Source organism: Peromyscus maniculatus, chromosome 2 (assembly GCF_049852395.1).
Source record: "Peromyscus maniculatus bairdii isolate BWxNUB_F1_BW_parent chromosome 2, HU_Pman_BW_mat_3.1, whole genome shotgun sequence".
Classification (NCBI taxonomy): domain Eukaryota; kingdom Metazoa; phylum Chordata; class Mammalia; order Rodentia; family Cricetidae; genus Peromyscus; species Peromyscus maniculatus.
This window is the reverse complement of record NC_134853.1, coordinates 151,753,886-151,777,351: the sequence shown is the minus strand read 5'-3', so window position 1 is coordinate 151,777,351 and position 23,466 is coordinate 151,753,886. Positions and strand designations below refer to the sequence as shown.

Here is a 23,466-nt window from a genome sequence, read left to right as displayed (position 1 = left end):
GTCTACATAGTTCCAGGACACCAGAGCTATGTATTAGAGAGACCCTGTCTCAAACTCCACCTCACCCCCCAAAAAAGATCTAAAATGATTCTTCACCGAGCATGTTTTATAAGCATTGTGAAAAGATAGTTAATATGACAGGTGTAGTGGCATATGTCTTTAATCCCAATATTCAAAAGGCAGAGGCAGGAGGATCTTTGAGTTTGAGGGCAACCTGGTCTACATAAGGAGTTCCAGGCCAGCCAGTGCTATAGAATGAGACCCTGTCTTTTAGAAAAAATCATTACAACATGTCATTACAGAATAGCAAAGTAACAGAAAACTCTACACACCTATCGGGATGGTTTAAACAACGACAGTACTAAATGTTGACAAGGATGTGGAGCAATTGGAGCTTTATTTATTGCTGGAAAAATGCAAAACTATATTCAGATAATCCAAAACAGGGCCTTTCTACAGAGCCTAGGCTGGCTTGGAACTCTGAGTGGCCCAGGTTTATGAGCCTTCTGTTAATACCTCCCCCCCCCTGCTGGAATTAGAAGATCCCACAACACCTAGCTAATGTACCCATGTCTGAGGACAGTTCACAGTTCTTTTGTTTGTTTGTTTGTTTGTTTGTTGAGACAGGCTTTCTCTGTGTAGCTCTGGATATCCTAGAACTCACTCTGTAGACCAGGCTGGCTTCAAACTCACAGAGATCTGCCTGCCTCTGCCTCCTGAGTGTTGGGATTAAAGGTGTGAGTCACTTTCACCCGGCTACTACCCAATAGTATACTATACAATCGAATCATACTCCTTGGTATTTACCGAAATGAGACAAAATCTTCTATGTAAAAACATATATTTGTGTATTTATAAGTGTTTTGTTCACTATTGTCCAAACAAATCAACCAATATGTATTTCAAAAGGTCAGATGATAAACTAACTACAACCATACAATGGAATGTTCCTGAAACAAAAGGGGGGCATTTTTTTTCATATACATACAAATACATATTAAGAAAAAAAAAACAGCCAGGCATGGTAGCCTTTTATCCCAGTACTCAGGAGACAGAGGCAGGCAGATCTCTGCGAGCCACAAAAATAAATTAAATAAATAAATAAATAAATAAGTGGGATCTACCTGTGTGTTATGGCTTGTTCCTGTGGTCCCAGCTACTGAGAAGACTGAAGCAGGGTGGGTGGCCTGAGCTCAGAGTTCAAGGCCAACATGAACAGTACCTATCCTACCTCAGGAAAAAAACAATTGAGACTGGAGAGATGGCTCATCGGTTAAGAGCACTGGCTGCTCTTCCAGGAGACTGGCCAGGTTCAACTCACGGCACCTACAGGGCAGCTTTCACAGTCTGTACCTCCAGTCCCAGGGGATCCCATGCTCTCTTCTGGCCTCAGGCATTTCCAGGCTCACATATGGTACACAGACCCAAGCAGAGAAAACACCCATACGTATTGGCTTAGGCATCTTTATTGCCTACGAAATTGCATGAAGAAACACCATGATCATGGCAACTCTTAGAAAGAAAACATTTCATTGAGGGGCTCACTTACAGTTTCAGAGGTTCAGTCCATTATCATCATAATGGGGAGCATGGCAGCGTGCAGGCAGAGGTGGTGCTGGAGCTGAGATTCCTACAGCTCAATGGGCAGGCAACGGGAAGTCAACTGACTCACTGGGCAGTATCCTGAGCATAGGAAACCTCACATCCCACCTCCACAGTGACACACCTCTTCCAACAAGGTCAAACCAACTCCAACAAAGCCACACCTCCTAATAGTGCCACTCCCTATGAGCTTATGGGGGCCAAATACATTCAAACTACCACACATATAAGATATTTTAATGTGCATAGAATAAATGCATAGTGATATCAGTAAAGGCAAAATGTTTTATGATTCCATCTATGTGGCTCTGGGAAAGGCAAAAGTATAAAGAGGATCAGCAGTGTTCCATTTGTAAAGAGTTCTGCTCCTGGGACTCATCCAAAGCTCTTGCTGGCCCTGCTGACGAGAGCCTGGAGCTCAGATAAGCACACAGTGAAAATGCACAGCAAGGCAGACATGACAAACAGAGGTGTCTGTATTCATGGTGGGCAGGTGTAGCCCCAGAGCCTGCCATGGCCTCCCTCTTTATAGGTTATGCCCAAATGTGGATGCAGAACCTCGGAGACAAGTTAGCTGTTCAGTGACTCTCAGGCCTGGCTGTAATCTGGACCACCTGGGATCTTTTAAATACTTTCCTCGTCCCCTCCCCAGAGCATGAACAATGAATTCCAAAGAGAAAGGGAAAGGATGGCTTGTCTCAGGCCCCACAGTGGACGAAGCAATTCCGGGACTAAATCCTGATCTCTGGTTCCTAGACCAGTTTTTTGAGTCATTTTCTTGGGACTGGAGAGATGGCTCAGCAGTTGGTAAATTACTCTTGCAGGGAGCTCCCAGCACCCACGTGGTGCTCAGAACCATCTGTAACTCAAGTTCCAAGGGATCCAACATCCTCTTCTGGCCTCTAAGGGCACCAGGCATGCACATGGTGCCCAGATATACATATAGGCAAAACACTAATGAGAATACAATATATCTTTAAAAATAAATCAAAAAATTTTAAATCGTTTTCTTAGCATGCCCAAGGACCTGGTTATTATCTTCACTAAAACACAAGAGACATTTTTTAAATTTATTTTTATTTCATTTGCATTGGTGTTTTGCCTGCCTGTATGTCTGTGTGAGGGGGTCAGATCTTGGAGTTACAGACAATTGTTAGCTGCCATGTGGGTGCTGGGAATTGAACCCAGGTCCTCTGGAAGAACAGTCAGTGCTCTTAACCAATGACCCATCTATCTCTCCAGCCCCAACAGACATTTTCTTATTTTAATATTTCTAATACAGGTTTCAGCTTCTTACTGTGTGCCTGGCACTGGGCTGGCCGCTGGCTCAATGAGAATGCATACAATAGACCTGGTTCCTGCCAGTTCCTGCCAGCCCAGAGCTTCCAGATTATCTGGAAGTTATAGAATAGCAAGTGGATTGCGTGTGGCCCTGAACATTGGCCTTCAGTGGGAAACAGGATCCTTTCCAGTACTGTCCCATCAGTGAGTGCCCTACCATGTGCCAGGCTCGGGCCTAACGATATCAGCAGGGAAGGCGCTCAGATGAAGGCATCCTGCACTGCGGTAGGAATGTGCCACTCATGGCCCTGCCCTCTATTGCCACCGTAGTTTACTGTTTCAGGCTGACTCTCCCTATTCTTATCATTCTCTCTTTCCACCAGAGACAGGCAGATGTGGGCTGGACTCCAATATGTGCCTCCACCTCAGCCAGTCCCTCCTGTACACCCCCTGTCTCCCCAACCCCCACCCCAACAACCTCTTTGGATGTATTCTTGCAGCAAAATGGATACTGTTACCCTCTCTGGTTAGCAAGTCACAGGCCAGCCAGAGAAGGGTGGCACAGGATGTACACAACCTCTTGAGATACAAAGCACACATGCTTAAAAAGAATGTATTTACTGGCTGGAGAGACGGCTCAGTGTTAAGAGCACTTGTTGCTCCTGCAGAGGGCCAGGATTTGATTCCCAGTGCCCACATGATGGCTCACAATCTTCTGTAACTCTAGTCCCAAGAAAGCCAACACCCTCTTCTGGCCTTCATAGGCACCAGGCATGAATGTAGTGCACAGACATGTGCAAGCAAAACACTCATAGGTAAATCTAAAAGATAAAAGATCTGTCAGGCATGGTGGTGCACACCTTTAATCCCAGCACTCAGGAGGCAGAGGCAGACAGATCTCCGTGAGTTCGAGGCCAGCCTGGTCTACAAAAGTGAGTTCCAGACAGAGTTGTTACATAGAGAAACCTTGTCTGGAAAAATACCAAAATAAATAAATAAACAAACAAATAAATAAAAGGTTCCAATGTTTTGTTTTGTTTTATAAGATTTTTTTTTCTTTTTAGAATCAAGGTCTTTTTCCAAGAGTCAAGATTACAGGTTTGTGCCCCTATGGCCAGTATTCTTTGTTGTTTTTTTAATTTTTGGTTTTATTTTTTGAGACAGAGTTCCTCTGTGTCAGCAGTTCTCAACCTATGGGTCTCAACTTCTTTGGGGGTTGCATATCAGATATCTTGCATATCAGATATTTACATTATGATTCATAACAACAGCAAAATTACATTTATGAAGTAGCAACCAAATAATTTTATGGGGAGCTGGGAAGCTCAGTGGTTATGAACACTGGTTGCTTTTCCAGAGGATCTGGGTTCAATTCCCAGCACTCACATGGCAGTTTACAACTGTCTGCAACTCCAACTCCAGGGGATCCAACACCCTCATATGGACATATATGTAGATAAAAACACCAATGCACCCGAAATAAATAATAAAAAAAATAATGTATGGTTGGGGTGGTCACCACAACATGAGGTACTGAATTAAAGGGTCACAGGTTGAGAGCCACTGCTCTATGTAATCCTTGTTATCTGGAACTCACTCTGTAGACCAGGCTATCCTCAAACTCACAGAGATCCTCCTGCCTTTGCCTCCAGAGTGCTGGAATTAAAGCCCTGCGCCACCCACCCACCCCAGCTCCATGTCCAGTTTTATGGAGTGCCAGGGACTGAACCGATAACCTTGTATATGCTCCCAGAGCACTGTGCCAAACGAACTATATACCCAGCTGTTTCCTCCTTCAGGTATGAGGAAACTGATGTCCTATTTCAGCTACTTCAGTAGCCCCTGACAGCTAGGCTTCAGACCGTAAACAGGCTGGCCATGTCTCAAGCCCACATGTTTTACCTCATGCTTTACTGTCTGTCCCAAAGTGGGAGACTTAGATTGTGACCCTAGCTGTACAGTTTGTAACCTTGCTTGGGTAAACTCACCCATAAAAGGAGGCGATAGGAAGCTCTGCTGTGATCTCTAAAGAGTCAGGGCTTAGTTGTCAATGGTTTTTTGCATTAAATGATTGGCCCCTCAGTCCCCTCTGAGTTGCAGAAAGTTTCACAGTCCTAATGGGGACAGAAAGATTGAAAAAAAGGAGGAAGAGGAGAGGGGGAGAGATGGGGAGGGGAAGAGGGGGAGAGGAGGCGAGGGAGAGAAACCTATCCAGTCTCTAGTAGGCAGAGTGTAGTGATGGAGCTGAGCCAAAGACTGCAAATCCACAGAGACACTCCCCCTGGGGTGCCACACCCAGCAGCCAGCCTCGGGGCTCCTCCAACTGGCAGCCACGCAGCCCCTGGCTGGGGCGGGCGCTCCTTCACCTTTGCAGGTCTACTGATTGAGACGCATCTTCCCCAGAAAGGAGACCATATATGGTCAACAAATAGCTCCTAGGGCACTCCCTGGGCAACCCCTCTCTGCCCGCTGACTATAGGGCCCATTAGATCCAGTCAGTCCCTTTCTCAAGGAGTCTCCAGTCTCCAGGGGGAGACAGACGTGTAAACAGCTAATGCTAATGCAAGCACACATGAATATTCAAGAGGTGGAAACAGCCTTCATGCTCTGGAAGCATAGGAAAGCATTAGCCTGAAACCTTGAACGTGGTGCTGAGGAGGAGGGAAAGGGCATTCCTGATTAAGCACAGAGTGAGCAAAGACAGGAGGCAGGAGGTACAGTGAGGCCAGCATCACGACATCACAAGGACACAGATGAGCCTGGAAAGGAAATGTGGGACCAGCCCAGGGAGAGCCTTGGATGCCAGGATGAGTGAGATGCCCTGAGAGAGGAGGTGTGTGAGCCCTGGGGAGTCCTACATGGAGTCGGTTGAGGAAGTGTCCTGACTCCCTCAAAACAGGGAGCACCCTCAGCTCACTCTCCAAGGGGCGGCATCTTACCGCCAAAGGTTCACCAGCGTGACAGATTCCACTCTGCCATCCTCCCCTCCCCCAGGCAGCCCCATAAATGGATCCAGATGGTCATTCCTATTTTGGGTAGTGTATGTGTTGGGGGAGGGGTGGCTCTGAACCCCATCAATCCTCAAACAAACTCTGTGTAAGAGGAGCCTCTTCCAGGCCCTGCTGTGATCCTCTGAGCCTGGAAGGCAGCGATAGTCTTTGATGGAGATTATCCATCTGGCTGGGGGAAAAGGGAAACAGGCAGGCCAGGCAAGGACACAGGCCAGGGAGCTGAGTGCTCTGGGGGAGAACCAAGGTGATGGTGTGAGAGAAGGGGCCCTGGGAAGCAGAGCCCGGGAGAGGGGCCCCCGACAGGAGTCAGAGCTGGCTTCGCTATCCAGCCACACGACCTTTGTGTCCTGACTTCTGTAGCTACCCAGGGCAAAGGGAGGGTAATGCAGGCTGTAAGAAGAACGCGAGGGCTCTCTCAGAGCAGAGGACTAAGACGCTGTGCCCACCAGCCTCCAGGAACTGTCTTCAAAGGGCTCAGAGCACAAGAAGTAGCAGACGATAAGCTAGGTCCCTTTGCTCAAACAGTCTGTTACCAAAATATTATGCCAAGCCTATAAGGATTTGTCACAGATCTGGCTTAGTGAATATTGGTTAAAAAAAACCACTAAGCACTCGACTAGGCCCTGGGTTTAGAAGTGAAGACAACCATTCCTCCACGGTGGAGGAAGCAAACAATACATGGGCGTGCGTGTGCTGTGGAAAAGCATGTTCCAGAGGAGAGCGACAGGGACCTTCTAATTCAGACTGGAAGCCAAAAGTTGGCTGGCTGAGAAAATGACATTGCCTCTAAGTCTGGAAGGATGAACGGAAGTTAGTGTAAGTGGGTAAAGGGGTATATTAAAGGCGGGGGTGGGGGTGGGCCATGTTCCTCATGAAGGGATGAAGGAAGGAAGGGATCAAAGGCTAGGGTATCAATAGTGACGAAGTAAGAGATAAGACACGGTCTGGAAGGTGCAGAGTCTTGTAAATTAAACATGATAGATATAGCAGGACTGTGGTGGCGCACACCTTTAATCCCAGTACTCAAGAGGCAGAGGCAGGTGGACCTCTGTAAGTTCAAGGCCAGCCTGGTCTACAGAGCTAATTCTAGGACAGGCTCCAAAGCTACACAGAGAAACCTCGGAAACAACAGCAACAACAAAAACCATGGTAGATATTTGTGTCTTATACTAAGTGCCACGGGAAGCTATCGAAGCTTGTCAGATTACATGTGGCATTTTGTTAGTACCGCCAGCTCTGCGGCAGAACCCCGAGACTTGCTTTGGTTGTTTACTCATTCAAACATACACTCAACGCTGGTAAAGGACTATCAGAGACACACACTTTCCTTGAAAACCTGGGGCACAGAAGAAGTTAGACAACTGCTGTGACTGAGTTCAGAACTACTGGGACAACTCATCCAACAACTGTTGACTGGGCGCTTAATCCCTTCCAAACCCTGCTGGAGGGGTGGCTTCCCTCCAGGGTTCACACCGCCCAGGGTTCACACCACACAGGGTTCACACTGCCCAGGGTTCACACAGCCCAGGGTTCACACCACACAGTTCACACCACACAGTTCACACCACACAGGGTTTACACTGCCCAGGGTTCACACCGCCCAGGGTTCACACTGCCCAGGGTTCATACCGCCCAGGGTTCACACTGCCCAGGGTTCACACCACACAGTTCACACCGCCCAGGGTTCACACCACACAGTTCACACCACACAGGGTTTACACTGCCCAGGGTTCACACCGCCCAGGGTTCACACAGCCCAGGGTCATTCATGAAGAGGTACAGGTGCTCAAAGGAATTTGAGCAGATTAGCATTAGTTTTAGCTATGATACCAGTGAGATTTTTTTTCTTTGTGTAGCCTTGACTGAACTAGCTCTGTAGACCAGGCTGGCCTCCAACTAGCAGAGATCTGCCTGCCTCTGCTCCTGGAGTGCTGGAATTAAAGGATTAAACCCTCACCTGGCCCAGTGAGAGCTTTAAAAGATATCTAAATCAAGGAACATTTAGTGTGCATTCAACAGGTATGTGCACAGTTCTGGGAACTGTGCTAGCTAGTGTAGTCAAAGACATTTAGATTTTTCCACAGCATAGATAATTTTTTTAAAAAATGTATCAGGAGAGCAGGCTTTCCATAGGTCTCCATTAAAGAAGGGTAATTTAATGGAAGATCATCTCAAAGGCACAGCTTCTCTTTCCTTAGTGTGTTTGCCCATATCTTCTGTTGGCTAATAGCCTTACCTTAGGTCATAAGGAATTGAGTCTGGCTGTACTGGGCCATAGCCCCTAGCCAGAAAGAATTGCTTACCCCTAACCTGTCAGGTCTGCTCCACCTGCAGAAACAATATGCCTGGGTATGGAAAACAACTCACTCTGGTCCCAGACAAACCGCAGAAAAGAGCTGTAACTTCCTGGTAGCTGCCTTTGTATATATACCTGTCCTCCAACCCCACTGTTCCAATAAGACAGTCTCAGCCTGTTGAGACTATCTGTCTGCTTCTCTGCATCATTTTTCTTACACCTTCCTGTAGCCCGGTTCCCTTCATGTTCCAACCCCCACTTCCCACTGCATCACATTCCACTTCCTGGTCTCTCTGGGCATCCCTCTCAAAGCCAAAAGATTCCAAGACTGGAGCCTGGCCGTTCTGTGTTCTCAGGTGTGATCTTAGGCAATTGATAACTGCCGAGGGCCTCGGTTTTCCCGTTAAACAAAAAAGGATCTGGCGTAGTGGCACACCCCTTTAATCCCAGCACTCGGGAGGCAAAGTCAGGCGGATCTCTGTGAGTTTGAGGACAGCCTGGTCTACAGAGTAAATTCCAAGACAGCTAGAGCTACTTAGTGAGAGCCAGTTTCGAAACAAAACCAAACACCATCCCAAAACAATAATAAGGAGGTTCTATCTATCTACCTAAGTCCTGTGACTTGCTCGAGCCAGGATGATATCCTCTCGCCCGCACACAGTGACCCTCACGGCTTTCCTGTCTTTGCATCTCCGCATCCGTGTCCTCCCCAGGCCCGAGGCAAACATCAGTATCATCTTGCCCCCTTGCTCACTGCGCTGCGTGTGTGTCTCATGAACACACACCAAGATTTTAGTCTGACCTTCCTTGACACTATCTGTAACTCGTGCCACAGAATAAAAAGGACAAAGGAAATCTAAAAACTTGTGTTTGAACCTCGACCCCTCACCTCATCAAGCCTCAGTCCCTCATTTGTAACCCGAGGAAAACAACTAAACTTGTATTTAGGTCTAATCAGCTTATGGAAAGTAGTAACAATGGATGTCAAGTGCTTGAAGGCGCCTAAGAAGTGCTCAATAAATACTGACTGCACCACGTGCCGGCGAACCGAACCGCGATTGGCTGTGGGTCTCCCCAGGGCTAGACTGGGAGCTACCGGAGGACAGTGTAGACGCCCCGCTACAGGCGCGGGGAAGAGGTTAGGCTGGCCGGGCACAAAAGGACGAGACTTCAATTCCCGGAGGGAAGACCAACCGGGTGGACCCCTAACCTCCCGGAAGTGACGATCCAGGGGTGAGCGGCGCCGCAGCCAGGCCTTCCCGAGCTGGGCCTGTCCGAGAGGGCCGCGCGCAGCATGGCGGAAGCGGAAGGGAGTTCTCCGCTCCTGTCGCCGCCGCCGCCGCCCCCTCCTCGGATGGCGGAAGTAGAAGCGCCGACGGCGGCCGAGACGGACATGAAGCAGTACCACGGCTCCGGTGGCGTCGCCATGGACGTGGAGCGGAGCCGCTTCCCCTACTGCGTGGTATGGACTCCCATCCCAGTGCTCACGTGAGTCTCTTCCGGTGTCGCCGCGAGGACCGGGAGGGCACGAGCGTCCTCCGGTGTGCCGTTCTAGCTTTTTTTCTCAGACTCGGGGCAACCTTTACCCCGGGCCAGGCCAGCGCCCCGTCCCTAGAACCCCGCCACTTGTGCGGTGCACGTTCCAGCTGCATGCATGCTACCGATCAGGGTTACCCCTAGTCTAACTGGGGAGGAGGACAAGTGTAGATCAGCGGGAAAGGCCAGGTGACTAGCGAGCCCTTAAGCTGCAGGTGCACAGAAAAGTCCTTTAACCTTGTCTGAAGAGGTGTGTTCATTCATTCATTTATTTATTTATTTTTGTTCACTCATTGAGCAAATGAATGCTTCCTGGTCATCTGCTATACTCAAGACGTTTTGCCTTTAGAAGCAAAAGTGAGTGTGATTGAGGCCACACTGGTTCATGGGATGTCAGCACTGGGAGGTCCATACCAACCTTTTGCCCCCTACATCTTCTGAGTGGCAAAACAGAATCAGGTACATAGATGCAGCTTACTGCCCTCCTTCTTTAGTCTTAAGAGCCCAGACAGTTTGCAAGCTCGTTCATTCCCATTTCTTCCCATTTCTAAAGTAGGAATTGCTTCCCCCCCATGGTGAAGCTGAGTTCCTTATCACATTGTCTTGATCAGTTCACTGCCCCAGCAAGAAGACATTCAGAAGTCAAGTTTACTGTGTCCTTGTCTTTCAGCCATGTCCTAGCACCCCTCATCTGAGGGGATACATACTTTCTCCTCTATCAAAACTAACCACCAGGCATGGTGATCCACACCTTTAATCCCAGCACCCAGAGTTAGAGGCAGCCAGATGTCTGAGTTGGAGGCCAGCCTGAACAAGACAGGCATTCAATGCCAGCCAGGCCTGCCTAGTGAGACCCAATCTGAAACAAAACCAGCCAAATTGTGTGGAGAAGGAATAATTTTTAGCTTCAAATGTTGCTGATCTTAAAATCGCTTTAATCTTTTGTTTTGTATTAATTTTATTGGTTTTTTTTTTTTTTTTTTTTCCGGAGCTGAGGATCGAACCCAGGGCCTTGTGCTTGCTAGGCAAGCACTCTACCACTGAGCTAAATCCCCAACCCCTAATTTTATTGGTTTTAAGACAAGATCTCAATACGTATCCCAGGCTGGCCTAGTATTTATTGTGTAGCCCATGTTGACTTTGAACTCCTGATCCCCCTGCCTTGGGCTTCTGAGTTCTGGGACTACAGGTCTATACCACCCCGTCCAGCTAATGACCCTAATTTTTGTGTTATGTTAAACTTCTTGGGTCTGGGTAGGGACTCAATCAGTAAAGTGCTTGCTGTGATTCCTGTCGCCCATGTGAAAAACTAACAAAGCTGTGGGTTGTCTGTAGTCCCAGAGCTGAGGAAGTGGAAATAAGAGGATCTCTGAGGCTTGCTGGCCAGCTAGATACTGTCTCCAAAAGTAAGGTTCCCCACTGGGCATGGTGATATATACCTGTAATCCCAGCACTCAGGAGGCAGAGCCAAACCGAGGTGGGAGTGGGGCTGAATCAATGGCTCATTGGTTAAGAGCACTTGTTGCTCTTGCAAGCCAGGGTTCAATTCCCAGCACCCTCATGATCGTACTCGGGCACCTGTAACTCCAGTTCCAGGGGATCTGATGGGTACCAGGCAGACATGTGGTGCACATACATACATGCAGGCAAAACGTTTATGTAAATAAACCATAAAAGTCTGAGTCCAGGCACAGTGGCTCACGCCTCTGATCTGAGAGCGCTCCAAGAGATTAAGGTAGGAAGGTCCCTGAGAGCATTGAAGCCACCCTAGGCTACAGAGCAAGGTCTGGGCCAACCTAGGGTTCCAGAGTGAGACCCTGGATCCAAAAGTCAAAACTAAAAAGAAAAAACAGAACAATAACAAAACAATTTACAATATGTGCTTGTTAATTCATTAGATGTACCTCCAACACATTTGCTAAATGCCTTGGCCTTGTCGTTGTAGGTGGTAAGACCTAGATGTATGGTATATAGCCAATAGCCATACTCTATCAAGTAAGGCAGGGGAGCTGCTTGCCCTTGAGTTGATGGGAGGGGTAGAGAGTAAACAGGTAACTAAGAGAGCGAGCTCCAGATATGAGTAGAGCTGTGAAGAGAGTGGACTGTTACTGTAGGGTGGCTGGGTACTCAGGCGATGGGCTATTTGTGTGAAAACTCGGCATGCTAGCCATGTTGGCCTTTTCCTCATTTCTTCATTTTAAAAAATTATTTCTGCTGGGTGGTGTCACAAGCCCTAAATCCCAGCACTCGTGAGGCAGAGGCAGGCAGATCTCTGTGAGTTCAAAGCCAGCCTGGTCTACAGAGCAAGTTCCAGGACAGCCAAGGCTACACAGAGAAACCCTGTGTCGAAAAACAAAATTGTTTATGTGTGTATGAGTACCTATGGAGGCCAGAGGACAGCTTACAGAGTTAGTTCTGTCCTGCCGTGTGAGTCCTGGGATCAAACACAGGTGCCTTCACACACCAAACCATCTGGTCAGCTCCTCATTTTTAGAACTGTTTGTGGCCTGGTCCTCTGCAGAGAAATGGTAGCAACTTGAGGTGGAGACGCACAGTTCCCCACTGTCTGGGCTAGAAGCAGCTTACATCTCAGTTCTCTTCGGATGTGTTTGCAGGTGTTTCTAAGACTCTGAGGTGCTCCCATGGGAGGACTGGCCCTTCAGCAGAAGGGACAGACACTGATGACTTTATAGTGGCTATGTGAGATTGCTGAATGCAGGGCTAGATGTGGCATGGGGACTTTCATGTCTGTGAGAGGAAGATCAGAGGAAGACACTGAGTCCAAGACCTGTCCATCTCTTCTGAGATGTTAGCAGTGGGTGCTGCCAGTCATCAGAGCATTTCATGTTCGGTGTCACCCAGTCCTGGTTGACATGATGTCTGCATCAGCTGGGAAAGCAGGCACTCTTGCTCATCTGTAGATGAGGGATAAAGAAACGGAAGCCCAGGATGAGCAGCTAACTCCTTCACTAACCTTTCTGAGGACCATTTTGTCCTAGCTCAGACGACACAGCAGTTGGCTGAGCTCTGGAGCTTGTCCTCGGGGCGCTGACAAGCTTGCGTTGGGAGCTGCTTCCCTGGGGCTTTGCCGGGCACAGAGCTTTAGTGGTGTCTCTCCAACCTCTGTCCCCAGTGCCATCCCCATCAGCACGGTCGTGACAGGGGTGCTGCTCAGAGCCGGGTCCCCTGCCACTGGAAAGGAATCTGGGGTTGGGTGCTGAGAGCCAGGGGAACTGTTTCCCACAGTTCTTGGTTACCGTCCTGTGTTCACCATGGATCTTCAGCTGCTTACCCTTTCCGTCAGGTAGCAGGTGTTTGCTGACCAACTCAGCGTACATTCAGCACCCCACATGTGAGCAGCGTTTTACACCAGTTGCGAGCGGTGGCCCCTCATCCAAGTACTTGTTACTAACAGGAAGATGGGAATGAATAGCCTGCTCAAAAGTTCAATCAGACCTGACTTCACTCTCTTTTTTTTATTTTTTATTTTTGGCTTTTGACACAGGGTGTCTCTGTGTAGTCCTGGCTGTCCTGGAACTCAGTCTGTAGACCAGGCTGGCCTTGAATTCACAGAGATCTACCTGCCTCTGCTTCCCGAATGCTGACTTCATTTTTTTTTCTAATTGTCACATAGAGTAATCTTATGTACATATAGGGTACGGTATGGCATTCCAGTATGTATTTTTGTTTGTTTGTTTTTCAAGACAGGGTTTTTCTGTGTACCTGGCTGTACTGGAACTCAGTCTGACCAGGCTGCCCTTGAACAGAGATCCGCCTCCCTCTACTTCCTGAGTGCGGGAATTAAAGTCATACCCCACCACCGCCTGGCTTCAATATGTATTTTTAAAATGGGTGGGCAAAGTGCTTGCCTCACAAACATGAGGACCTGAGTTCAAATCCCCAGAACCCTCCAGAGGGAGGCATAGGAAACAGGAGCCTGCAATCCCAGGGCTCTGATGGTGAGATGGCAGAGACAGGGAATCCCCAGACGTTCACTGGAAGCAACGAGGTCCTGTCCTGGGGCAGAGGACAAAGCAACATGCATGGTTGTCCTCTGACCTACACACACACACACCAGGGCACATGCACATATACCACACACACACAGTTAGGACGATCAGATCAGGGTAAATGGTGCATCCCTTACCTCAGCTATCACCTCTCTGTGTTGGGAAGATTCGGAATACTCTCTCCTGACTCTTGAAGTCTGCAGTTAGTTGTTTATCATAGTGACCATACTGTCTGCAGAACACTGAAATTACTCCTCCTCTCCAGCCGCATCCCTCTACTCTTAAATGCGAGTCATTTGGTCTGTGTCCCCTGACAACACATGGGGGGTTGGAGCTGTGTGCCGTGCCAGGCACGCCGCCTATGAACCCTGAGTCTAGGGGAGAGCTGGAGAGTGGGCTCAGTGGTCAAGAGCCAGGACTGCTCTTGTAGAGGACCAGGATTCAGTTTCCAGTACCCACATCTGTGGCTCACAACGCTGGTAACTCCAGCCCAGGGATCAGATGCCCTCTTCTGGCCTCCAAGGGCACCTGCCTGCCCTCATGTCCCATACCACCACACACAGACACACATAATTAAATTAATGGTGGAAAAAAAGGAAGCCCTCTTCCCTTTACAGTTTGAATCCATCACCTGCGATTATCTAGTCAGGACTGTCGTCTGGGGCTGCGACTTCAGCAGTCGCCTCTACACCGTCTCCCTTCCTCTTTCTCAGCTCTCCACTCCCTCTTCAGTTATGCATCAAGCACCTTACCACTGAGCCATCTTACCAGCCCTGAAGACCCCTCCCCATTTGAAACCTCCTCATTGAAGTATTATTTACATATTATAAGGTGCACAATTCTTAAGCTTACAACCAACTAAGTTTTTTAAGCCTGCCTTCCCTCCCTCCCTCTCTCCCTCCCTCCCTCCCTCCCTCCCTCCCTCCCTCCCTCCCTCCCTCCCTCCCTCCCTCTCTTCCTTCCTCCCTTCCTTCCTGTTTATGGGCTGGAGAGACAGTTCAGCAGTTAAGGCCATGTACTGTTACAGAGAACCCTAGTATACTTCCCAGCCCCTGTGTCCATTGGCTGACAAGCCCTGTAAGTCCGGCTGTGGTGGGATCCTATACTCGTGGGCACCCATTCATACCTACATGCAGACACATGCACATACACATAATTTAAAATAACACTGGAAAACCTTCGTTTTATTATTAATATGTGTATATACAGGAGGGAGTTGGTCACAGTACACGGTGGGAGGTCAGAGGCAGCTTTATGGAGTCCCAGGAATCAAACTCGGGTCATCGAGCTTGGTGGCAGGCATCCACACAGCTGAGCCACATCTTGCCAGTCCCAGTGCAATAGTCATAGATTTGCCCTGTCTTCTCTGGAACACTAAACAGTACTGTATTTCATACACTTGGCTCAGGCTTTCTTTCAGGCATACACTCTTGAGAGTATGTTGTATGTAGCGGAAATGTGTCTTTCATTTTTACATGGAACCATGGCCAGGCTATGCTGATTTTACTTATTTCTGGGTGTGTGGAGGGGGGTGTTAGTTTGGTTTGGTTTTAAAGAGCTTCATTTTGTTTTCTCTGCATGTATGTATGTGCACTGCATGCATGTATGCATGCCTGGTGCCCATGGAGGTCAGAAGAGGATGTCACATCCTGTGGAATTGGAGTTATGGAGGTGTGAGCTACCATGTGGGTGCTGGGAACTGAACCCAGGTCTTCTGCAAGAACAGCAAGTATTCTTAATGGCTAAGGCATCTCTCCAGTCCCATTGATTTTTGAGACAAGCTCTCACTATGTAGACAAGGCTAGTCTCGAACTCACAGAGATCTGCCTTCCTCTGCCTCCCAAGTGCTGGGATTACAGGTGTGTGCCAGCCATGTTCAGCTCAATTGGGTTTTGTTACCTTATTTTAAAAAATTAGCTTTAAGATAATTTACATTTAAGAAAAGATACACTTTATTTTATGTGTATGAATGTTTTGTTTGCATCTGTGTCTGTGCTGCACATCTGTGCTGCACATCTGCCTGGTGCTCACAAAGGCCAGACGGTTGTGAGCTGCCGTGTTGGGGTTGGGAATTGAACCGGGGTCCTCTAGAAGAGCATCCAGTGCTCTTCACCACTGAGCCATTTTTTTCAGCCCCAATAAGAGGTACACATTTTTATGAGTACAGTTCATTGAGGATTTTTACTTTTCACAGTTCTGGGGTTCAAACCCAAGGCCTTGTTTATGCTAAGCAAGCACTCAGGGTACTCCGTATGTTTCTGTACACAGTTTGGGGGCACGAGGCCTTGTTTCTGTCTGTACATCCTCAGAGCTGCTGAGGCGTAGCTTACAGAGCGGACAGTTTCCCACGAGGGAGGTGTTTTTATCTCCCCAGTCCACGGCCTGCTGCTCTGCGTCTCTGCTGTGCTTGGTGTTCGTGTCCTGTGTCAGTGATAGCTCTTCAGGCGGTGGTGCAGGCTATCCCACTATGCTTCTGGGTCACAGTTGCCTTTCTTTGGTGCTTTCCCCAGTCCTGTGGACCTCCCTAAGGTGACTCACCATGAAACAGTGTGACCTGCTCCCTGGCATCTGCCTAACCCCGCCCTGTCCTTTCTCTGCTGTTTTCTTACAGGTGGTTTTTCCCCATCATCGGCCACATGGGCATCTGCACATCCACGGGGGTCATTCGGGACTTCGCTGGCCCCTATTTTGTTTCGGTGAGTCCCCGTTTTGCCCTGCCCTGGAGCGTCTCGAGGCTCCCGTAGGCTGGCCTGGACCCACGACGTCGCAGCTAACTCTGGGCTTAGGCTCTGCCCCTCACCAGTGTTTGACCCCTGTCCTTCTCTTGCCTCCAGGACAGGCCAGCAGGGCAGTGTGGCAGAGGAGTCTTAAGTAACTGGCCCAGCCCTTTGTCCCCATCCCTGGGTACCAAGACATGGGTAGGGGTTAGAGGCAAGAGTGGAGTCAGACCATCCAGGAACCACATCTCTGGACCTTCAGAAGGTGGGAGCCATTGTTGGGGGACAGGGGAGGCTGACATGATTTCCAGGGTGGGGCTTTCAGACTGAACCAGTGTGTTCTCAACTCTGCTTCCTGGGGATGGACCAGCACTATCCAGTAGGCTCATCCAGATGAGCACATGGCATTTGCCTATTTTCAGGTAGCTAAAGGCGGAACAGGGGCGTGATAACATAGCCTGTTTCCATTAGTGGTTGTTCCAACCATCCACACAGGACAAGGTCTATTGCTGTGAATGGAATACTTTTACTAGCTAGGAATAGTTGGGTACTTCTCTAATCCCAGCATTGGGAAACTGAGGCAGGAGGATTCCTCAGAGCTTAAGGCCAGCCTGGGCTACATAGTGAGTCCAGGTTAGTGTTGGGTATAGAGTTGGACCCTGCTTCAAAAAAAACAAAACAAAGCCAGGCATAGTAGTACTTGCCTTTAATTCCAGTACTCAGGAGACAGAGATAGTGAGTTCAAGGACACCCGGTCTCTGTGGAGAGGTCTCTCTACATTGACAGACCCTGTCTCAGCATATATAATTAGATTTCTAGGGTGGGCGTGTGTCCGCATACGGAGTCTAGGGCTCTCCATAGTCTCCCTCATAAGAGTTCTGGGTCCAGCAGCCTCTGTCCTGCTCTGAGGTGTCCCACGGAGCAGTGGCTCTGGCACTACGATGCCATGCCATGTCATGTCCCGGCCCTGCTGCCCCTCTGAGTCACTGCCCTGAGCCTCTGACCTGGGTTGTCATTAGACTGGCTGTAGTCTCTGCACTGACTTCTGCTCTTGTCTCTCAACAGGAAGACAACATGGCCTTTGGAAAGCCTGCCAAGTAAGTGAATAGTCTTGTGTCGAGATCTAGGGCCAGGTTCCTCCTGCTCCGAGCAACAGGCCAGGCCCTGTGAGACGCAGCAGGAGCCAGCACCCTGAGGACAGTCAGAGCCCGTTAGCACATGGTGCCCTGTACGAGCACCCTGTGTGTCAGTGCCTGTCTGGACCTCATCCTGTAGACCGTCCAGGTCTTGCCTCGGTTCAGAGAGGTCGTGTTTTCAACTCTGTGGCACGGGAGTACGGAAAAGGACGGGACTCAGGCAAGGTCACACAGTTAGGAAGCATCAAAGCCGCCTCTATGCAGCCAAGTCTGCCTTTTTTTTGTTTTTGTTTTTTTTTTTTTTTTTTGGTTTTTCGAGACAGGGTTTCTCTGTGTAGCTTTGGAGCCTGTCCTGGATCTCACTCTGTAGCCCAGGCTGGCCTCGAACTCAGAGATCCGCCTGCCTCTGCCTCCGAGTGCTGGGATCAAAGGCCTGCGCCACCACTGCCCGGTAAGTCTGTCTTTCTGTGTAGCCTGGAGTCCTTCTAGCCTGGGGAACAAGCAGCCATTTAGGAAGAGGAGGCTGCTTGGGATTCCACCGCAGCTCTGCTTGGAGGGCGTGAAAGCCGCGCAGGCCCTTTGCGAGCAAAGTTCACCCAGGCTTGTCTTTCTTTTCTTCCTTGTTTATTTATTTATTTTATGTGCATTGGTGTGCTCTTGGAACCGAGTTGTGACAGTTGTGAGCTGCCATGTGGGTGCTGGGAATTGAACTCAGGACCTCTGGAAGAGCAGCCAGTGCTCTTAACCGCTGAGCCATCGCTCCAGGCCTTGTCTTTATTTATTACTTCAGCCCTGGGTGGTTCCTGTAACTCTGGGCCTGGTGACAGTGCGTCAGAACTACAGCAGGTGTCCTGTGGCCCAAAGCTAGCCAGGAAGCTGCTGGATGAAGTGGCTTCCTCAGGCAGGTGGAGATGTAGTTCTGGGGCTTCTTTGGGCTGTTTTTCAGAGTGTTTTAGTTGTTTAATTTTCCTATTTCCAAAGGCAGTTTTAAGGACAACCTGCTCCAAACAGGAGCCCCGAGTCCCTGAGCCTCATAGTCCAGGCCCCGGTGGTTTCTCACTGCCACGACCGCTGGTGATCCCCTGTCATTGTCCCGTCCTCCCCCCCCCCACACACACACACACTTCTGCCTGAGGCCCCCGGGACGCTCTGCTGCTTCCAGCAGCCACTCCGACCTGCCTGGTGCTCAGGGCTTCGCTCTGCCAGCTTCTTTCCCACTCTAGCCAGCTGAGTTGGGGAGACGCTGCTGCTGGGTAAAAACCACCTCAGTGCGACATCCGCATCTCCTGCCTCAGCTGCCCGTTCACTCCCCACACCTTGTTTTCTCTTGAGTCTCCAGGACTGCTCAGTCGCTTATTTCTGGGACACATCGTACAGTTTATGCTTCCCACCTCTATCAAGCTGTTCCCACAGCCCCCAGTGCTGACCGAACCCCTCTTCCATCAGCCTAGACTCAGGTGTTCCCTCTGTCTTCATCCATTCAGGTTGCCATGACAAAATGGCATTGAGTGGGTGGCTCCTCCACAACAAAAATGTCTCAGCTCTGGAGAGTAGGAAGGCCGAGAGCAGGGTGCGGGTACACTCAGTGCCTCACGGGGCCACAGTGCCTCCCTGTACCCACACGTGATGAAAGGAGTGGGGGGCCTGTCTTTAAGGTCGCTGACCCCACTCAGAAGGGAGTTCCTCAGGTTAGGATTTCAACACAAGAATAGGGGGACAGTCTGTGGCGGTGGCGGGCGGTGGCAGCGCACGCCTTTAATCCCAGCACTCGGGAGGCAGAGGCAGGCGGATCTCTGTGAGTTCGAGGCCAGCCTGGGCTACAGAGTGAGATCCAGGTCAGCCAGGGCTACACAGAGAAACCCTGTCTTGAAAAACTAAAAAAAAAAAAAAAGAAGAAGAAGAAGAAAAAAAAGGAGATAAACATTCAGACCACACGGCACTCTAGACCAGTCGGAGTCTTCCCAGGAGCCATCACGGCACTGCGGTCTTGCCGGGTCACAATTGTCTCACTTTTTGGAGAGATGTGAACAGACTTGTTGTTCACCCCAGATTGGACACTGATTGTACCCAAATGGAGCTTCATGAGCCTGCATTTACTGGGGTCACTTACAGGAGTGCAAGTGTCCCAAAGTCCGTCCACTGACACCCAGAAAAGTTCACATGGTGGGTGCAGCCCATGAGGCGTGCGTATTCCTACCCCTGTATTTCCTGCATGTCACGCTGGCACCCGGGCATTCAGAGTCTCTTCTCCCCAGCAGCTGCTCCACCTTGTAGACCCTGGGAAGGAAGGGCCTTAAGAGTTTTGTTCAGGAGTTTCCTGAGCCATGCGAGGCTTCTTTATTATCTCCCTGCTTCCCTCCAGAAGAGAATGTTTCTACTGGGAGGAAAGAGCCACACCACAGTAGACCTGGACCTGGTTCACCCCACAGCCTTGGCACCCCACAGAGAGCATTCATAAAGCTGGAAGGCCCCAAAGGGGCGGGGCCAGTCCCAGAACATTCCCTTTTCCCTCAGGTTCTGGAAATTGGACCCCGCCCAGGTGTACGCCAGTGGCCCCAACGCGTGGGACGTGGCTGTGCACGACGCCTCTGAGGAGTACAAGCACCGGATGGTAGGTGGGAGCGAACGGGTGGGGCCCCTCCCCGCCCCTCCCCTCCCCGGCCCCTCCTCTCCCCCCTCCCCCAGCGCGGTCTCACCCGGCTGCTCTCGTGTCTGCAGCACAATCTCTGCTGTGACAACTGCCACTCACACGTGGCCTTGGCCCTGAACCTGATGCGTTACAACAACAGTACCAACTGGAACATGGTGACGCTCTGCTTCTTCTGCCTCATCTATGGGAAGTACGTCAGGTGAGCTGTCCTCACACCTGCAGGCTCCCCAGGCCGCTCTCCCAAGGATCCTGGAAAGGCAGTCACTGGAGTCCTTCAGTCTCCAGGGACAATGGGAACAGACTCTGGGTTCTACTCAGAAGCGACCGAGTTCCTGGTGGGGAGCAAGGTGGCCTCTACCAAAGTCCTACTCCACACGCGTTCCAGGTCACCTGTCACTCGCCCCTGCAAGGTTCTGGGTAGCTGCTTCTGGGCTACAGCCGTCCCTGATAAGGGCGGTAGTGGTTCTGGCTCCTGGGGAAGCTATGAGTGTCCGGGTGTTGAGATGAACACATCTCATGGAGAGTGTTTCCCCCTCCACAGCCCCCGCCCCATGTCCTCTGTCAGAGGCAGGCTTCTGGACAGCTGAGCTCCTAGTCTAGGCAGGCCTTTGAAGCCACAACCTCGTGACCTGTGAGATTTAAGACATTTATCCCAGTTCACACTGAGAGAACTCAGGGTGGGTGAGTTCTCTGTGTCCCACAGCAGAGCCCAGACTTAGGAACCATCTCACATTTGAGCTGATCCCCTGCCTCCCAACTTTGTTCTTCATTATGCTCATCATTAAGAGCTTCTGGAAGGGAAATTCTCAGGGGGCTTCATTGCCCCTAGAAAAGAACATAACTGGGCACAGGATCGAGGCAGAGCCAGGCTTGAGACTCCGTACATTTGCTTCCTTCCTTGGCCTCCATAGTAGGCATCAGACCCTGTCCCTTGGCTGACCAAACTGAGGAGTAAGTTCAGGAGCCTCCTCGGAACATAAGCCCTGTCAGGGTTGGGGCAGGAGGGCATTCTGGGCCACCGGCCTGCTCACTGACCATGTCCCTGTGCCCTCCCGGCAGTGTTGGCGCCTTCGTGAAGACCTGGCTGCCCTTTGTCCTTCTCCTGGGCATCATCCTGACCGTCAGCCTCATCTTCAACCTGCGGTGATGGCCCCCGGGAGGCCCCGCCACCACCCCGGTCCCAGTTCTGCGGTGATGGCCCCCGGGAGGCCCCGCCACCACCACCCCGGTCCCAGTTCTGCGGTGATGGCCCCCAGGAGGCCCCGCCACCACCCGGTCCCAGTTCTCTTATTGCCACCCTCAGACAGTTAGCTTCCTGGGCTGAAGTAGGGTCAGGGCTTGGGATGGAAGTGCTGAGGTAGAGTGTGAGATGAGGCCACTTAGAGCCTCCTTGTCCTCTCTCCCTGGGCTTGTGACCTCACCCTTGTGGTGTCCCCATTGCTGTCCTGGGAAGGCCTTCCCTCAGAGCGCCTCCCGCCACAGTCACTGGGCTGTTTCTGCCGTGCCCAGGACACGGCGAGGACACGGTGGGCAGAGCTGGATTTGAAGCTGCCTCTGGCTGGTTGTCAGGTCCAGAAGTGGGGTGTGGTGTTCTGAGAAGCGCTATGAGCCAAGAGACTTGGAACCTTCTTCCTTCTCTGCTGGCCTAGAACGGACTCGAAGGGCTGGCTAGGCTCTTCCCATGTCTCTAGAGCTGTGCCATAGTGTGCACCCCATCGCCCCTCATCTAGGCCCTGGCTAGCAAGGTGGACGGCCTTACGTGCAGAGTGGGTCCCCTGTAAATCAGGTAAGGTGAATCCCACTTGTTTCCAGCCCAGGGATAGAACCCCTTATGTCCAAAGTGTGAGTAACCCCAGAGCAGCTGGAGCGCCGTGGATCGGCTGGCTCTACTTCCGGTTCCTGGCTCTACTTCCGGTTGCTGCAGTGGGCCCTGTGCACCTGCCTCACCCCGCTCCTTTATAAGGGGCTCCCTGGCAGGAAATAAAGTTTCAAGTCCAGGTGGTGTCTGTCATTTTCTTCTGCCCCTCCCCACCCCGGATTCCGTAAGCCCATATACCCCTGGGTCCTGGGCCAGAGGGGTCTGCTTACTAACATGTCGGAGCCTTTCCAACTGGAACTTAGAGGCACATCAACATTTCGTAAATTCTGCCACTGCACAGGCTGTGGGAAGTCCCTGCCACTCCTGGTCTGGGTTCCAAGTTTCCTTCTAGAAGGAAATCTTCCATCTTCCCTATTGGGAAGAGCTTGGCAATAGGATTGGAGTTGGGAGTGACCTGCATCCTCAGCCAGGGGTGCACAGCTGGAGTAAACAAGAGGAATGGCAGCCCTTGGCCATGTGTATGTGGTGGCCATGTTGAGCTCCCCATGTTTACCCCACAATCATGTCACTGACTAGCTTGCTCCTCGGTTCCTTTTTCTATGGTTGCCAGGGTTCTCCATGTTCCTCACCACATACCCGTGTGTACTCAACTCTGACCCTTTGCTTTCCACCAAAGCCCAGCTTAAAGGCTGTTTCCAGGACAGCCTGTGACTCTGACAGCCCTTGTGGAGCATGGCCTTGGGTTCCACGCCCAGCACTCAAACGCTGGCCCTTGTTACAGAGCTGCAGGCAGGGAGCCCCCCAACAGCCTTGTAAGGCGGGCACTATCAGGCCCACGTGGCAGATGAAGAAATGGGCACCCACGTGACTTGTCCAAGTTCAGGGGAAGCAAGAAACCCAAAAGCCAGCAGAGCCCACCTAGAAAAGACACTTGGGCCTGAAAACAGGCAAGATTGGATACCTTCCAGGGGTGCTGGGAAGTGAGAGGAGGGTGCAGATGGCCACCAGGGTGACCACTCCCACAAGGGGCACAGTGGAAAGCACATGTATGCATGCATGCTTTCCCTGACTGCCTCCATCCTACACATGTATTATCTGAGAATCTGGGGTTTGCTCAATAGTGGTGAAAACCAAAAATGATTACCAGCCGACTTAGAGAAGGAAAAAGAAACTGAAAACAAGACTGGCGGAAACAAGTCAGGGTGAGCAGTAGCTCAGAAGTCAGGAGCCCTGGCTGTTTTTCCAGAGGATGGTGGCTCACAACCATCAGAACCAGAGTGAAAATGAATACCTAGAAAGTGGGGCTGGAGGAGTGACTGCAATTAGCAAAGACTGGTCCTCCGGAGGACCAGATTCCAGCTCCCACATGGCACCTCACATCTGTGACTCCAGTACAGGGGGTCCAGTG

At 50.6% G+C, this 23,466-nt stretch overlaps 1 protein-coding gene across 3 annotated transcripts; it reads left to right on the top strand.

Moving 5' to 3' along the window:
- Positions 1-9,271: 9,271 nt before the first annotated feature.
- On the top strand, positions 9,272-22,236 carry Tmem222 (transmembrane protein 222). Of its 3 annotated transcripts, XR_013049376.1 has the most exons (7): positions 9,272-9,678; positions 16,348-16,432; positions 16,571-16,718; positions 17,519-17,550; positions 20,104-20,200; positions 20,308-20,438; positions 21,299-22,236. XR_013049376.1 is itself a non-coding variant. In XM_042272020.2 (6 exons), the coding sequence occupies exons 1-6, from the start codon at positions 9,485-9,487 to the stop codon at positions 21,384-21,386; spliced, it is 627 nt and encodes a 208-aa protein (XP_042127954.1). In that variant the 5' UTR covers positions 9,281-9,484; the 3' UTR covers positions 21,387-22,236. The 3 variants fall into 3 exon arrangements, 2 of the variants coding, with proteins under 2 accessions (XP_042127954.1, XP_015849991.2); XM_042272020.2 differs by lacking the exon at positions 16,571-16,718 and having other exon boundaries at positions 9,281-9,678; XM_015994505.3 differs by lacking the exons at positions 9,272-9,678; positions 16,571-16,718 and adding an exon at positions 10,011-10,185.
- The last annotated feature ends 1,230 nt before the right edge of the window (positions 22,237-23,466 follow it).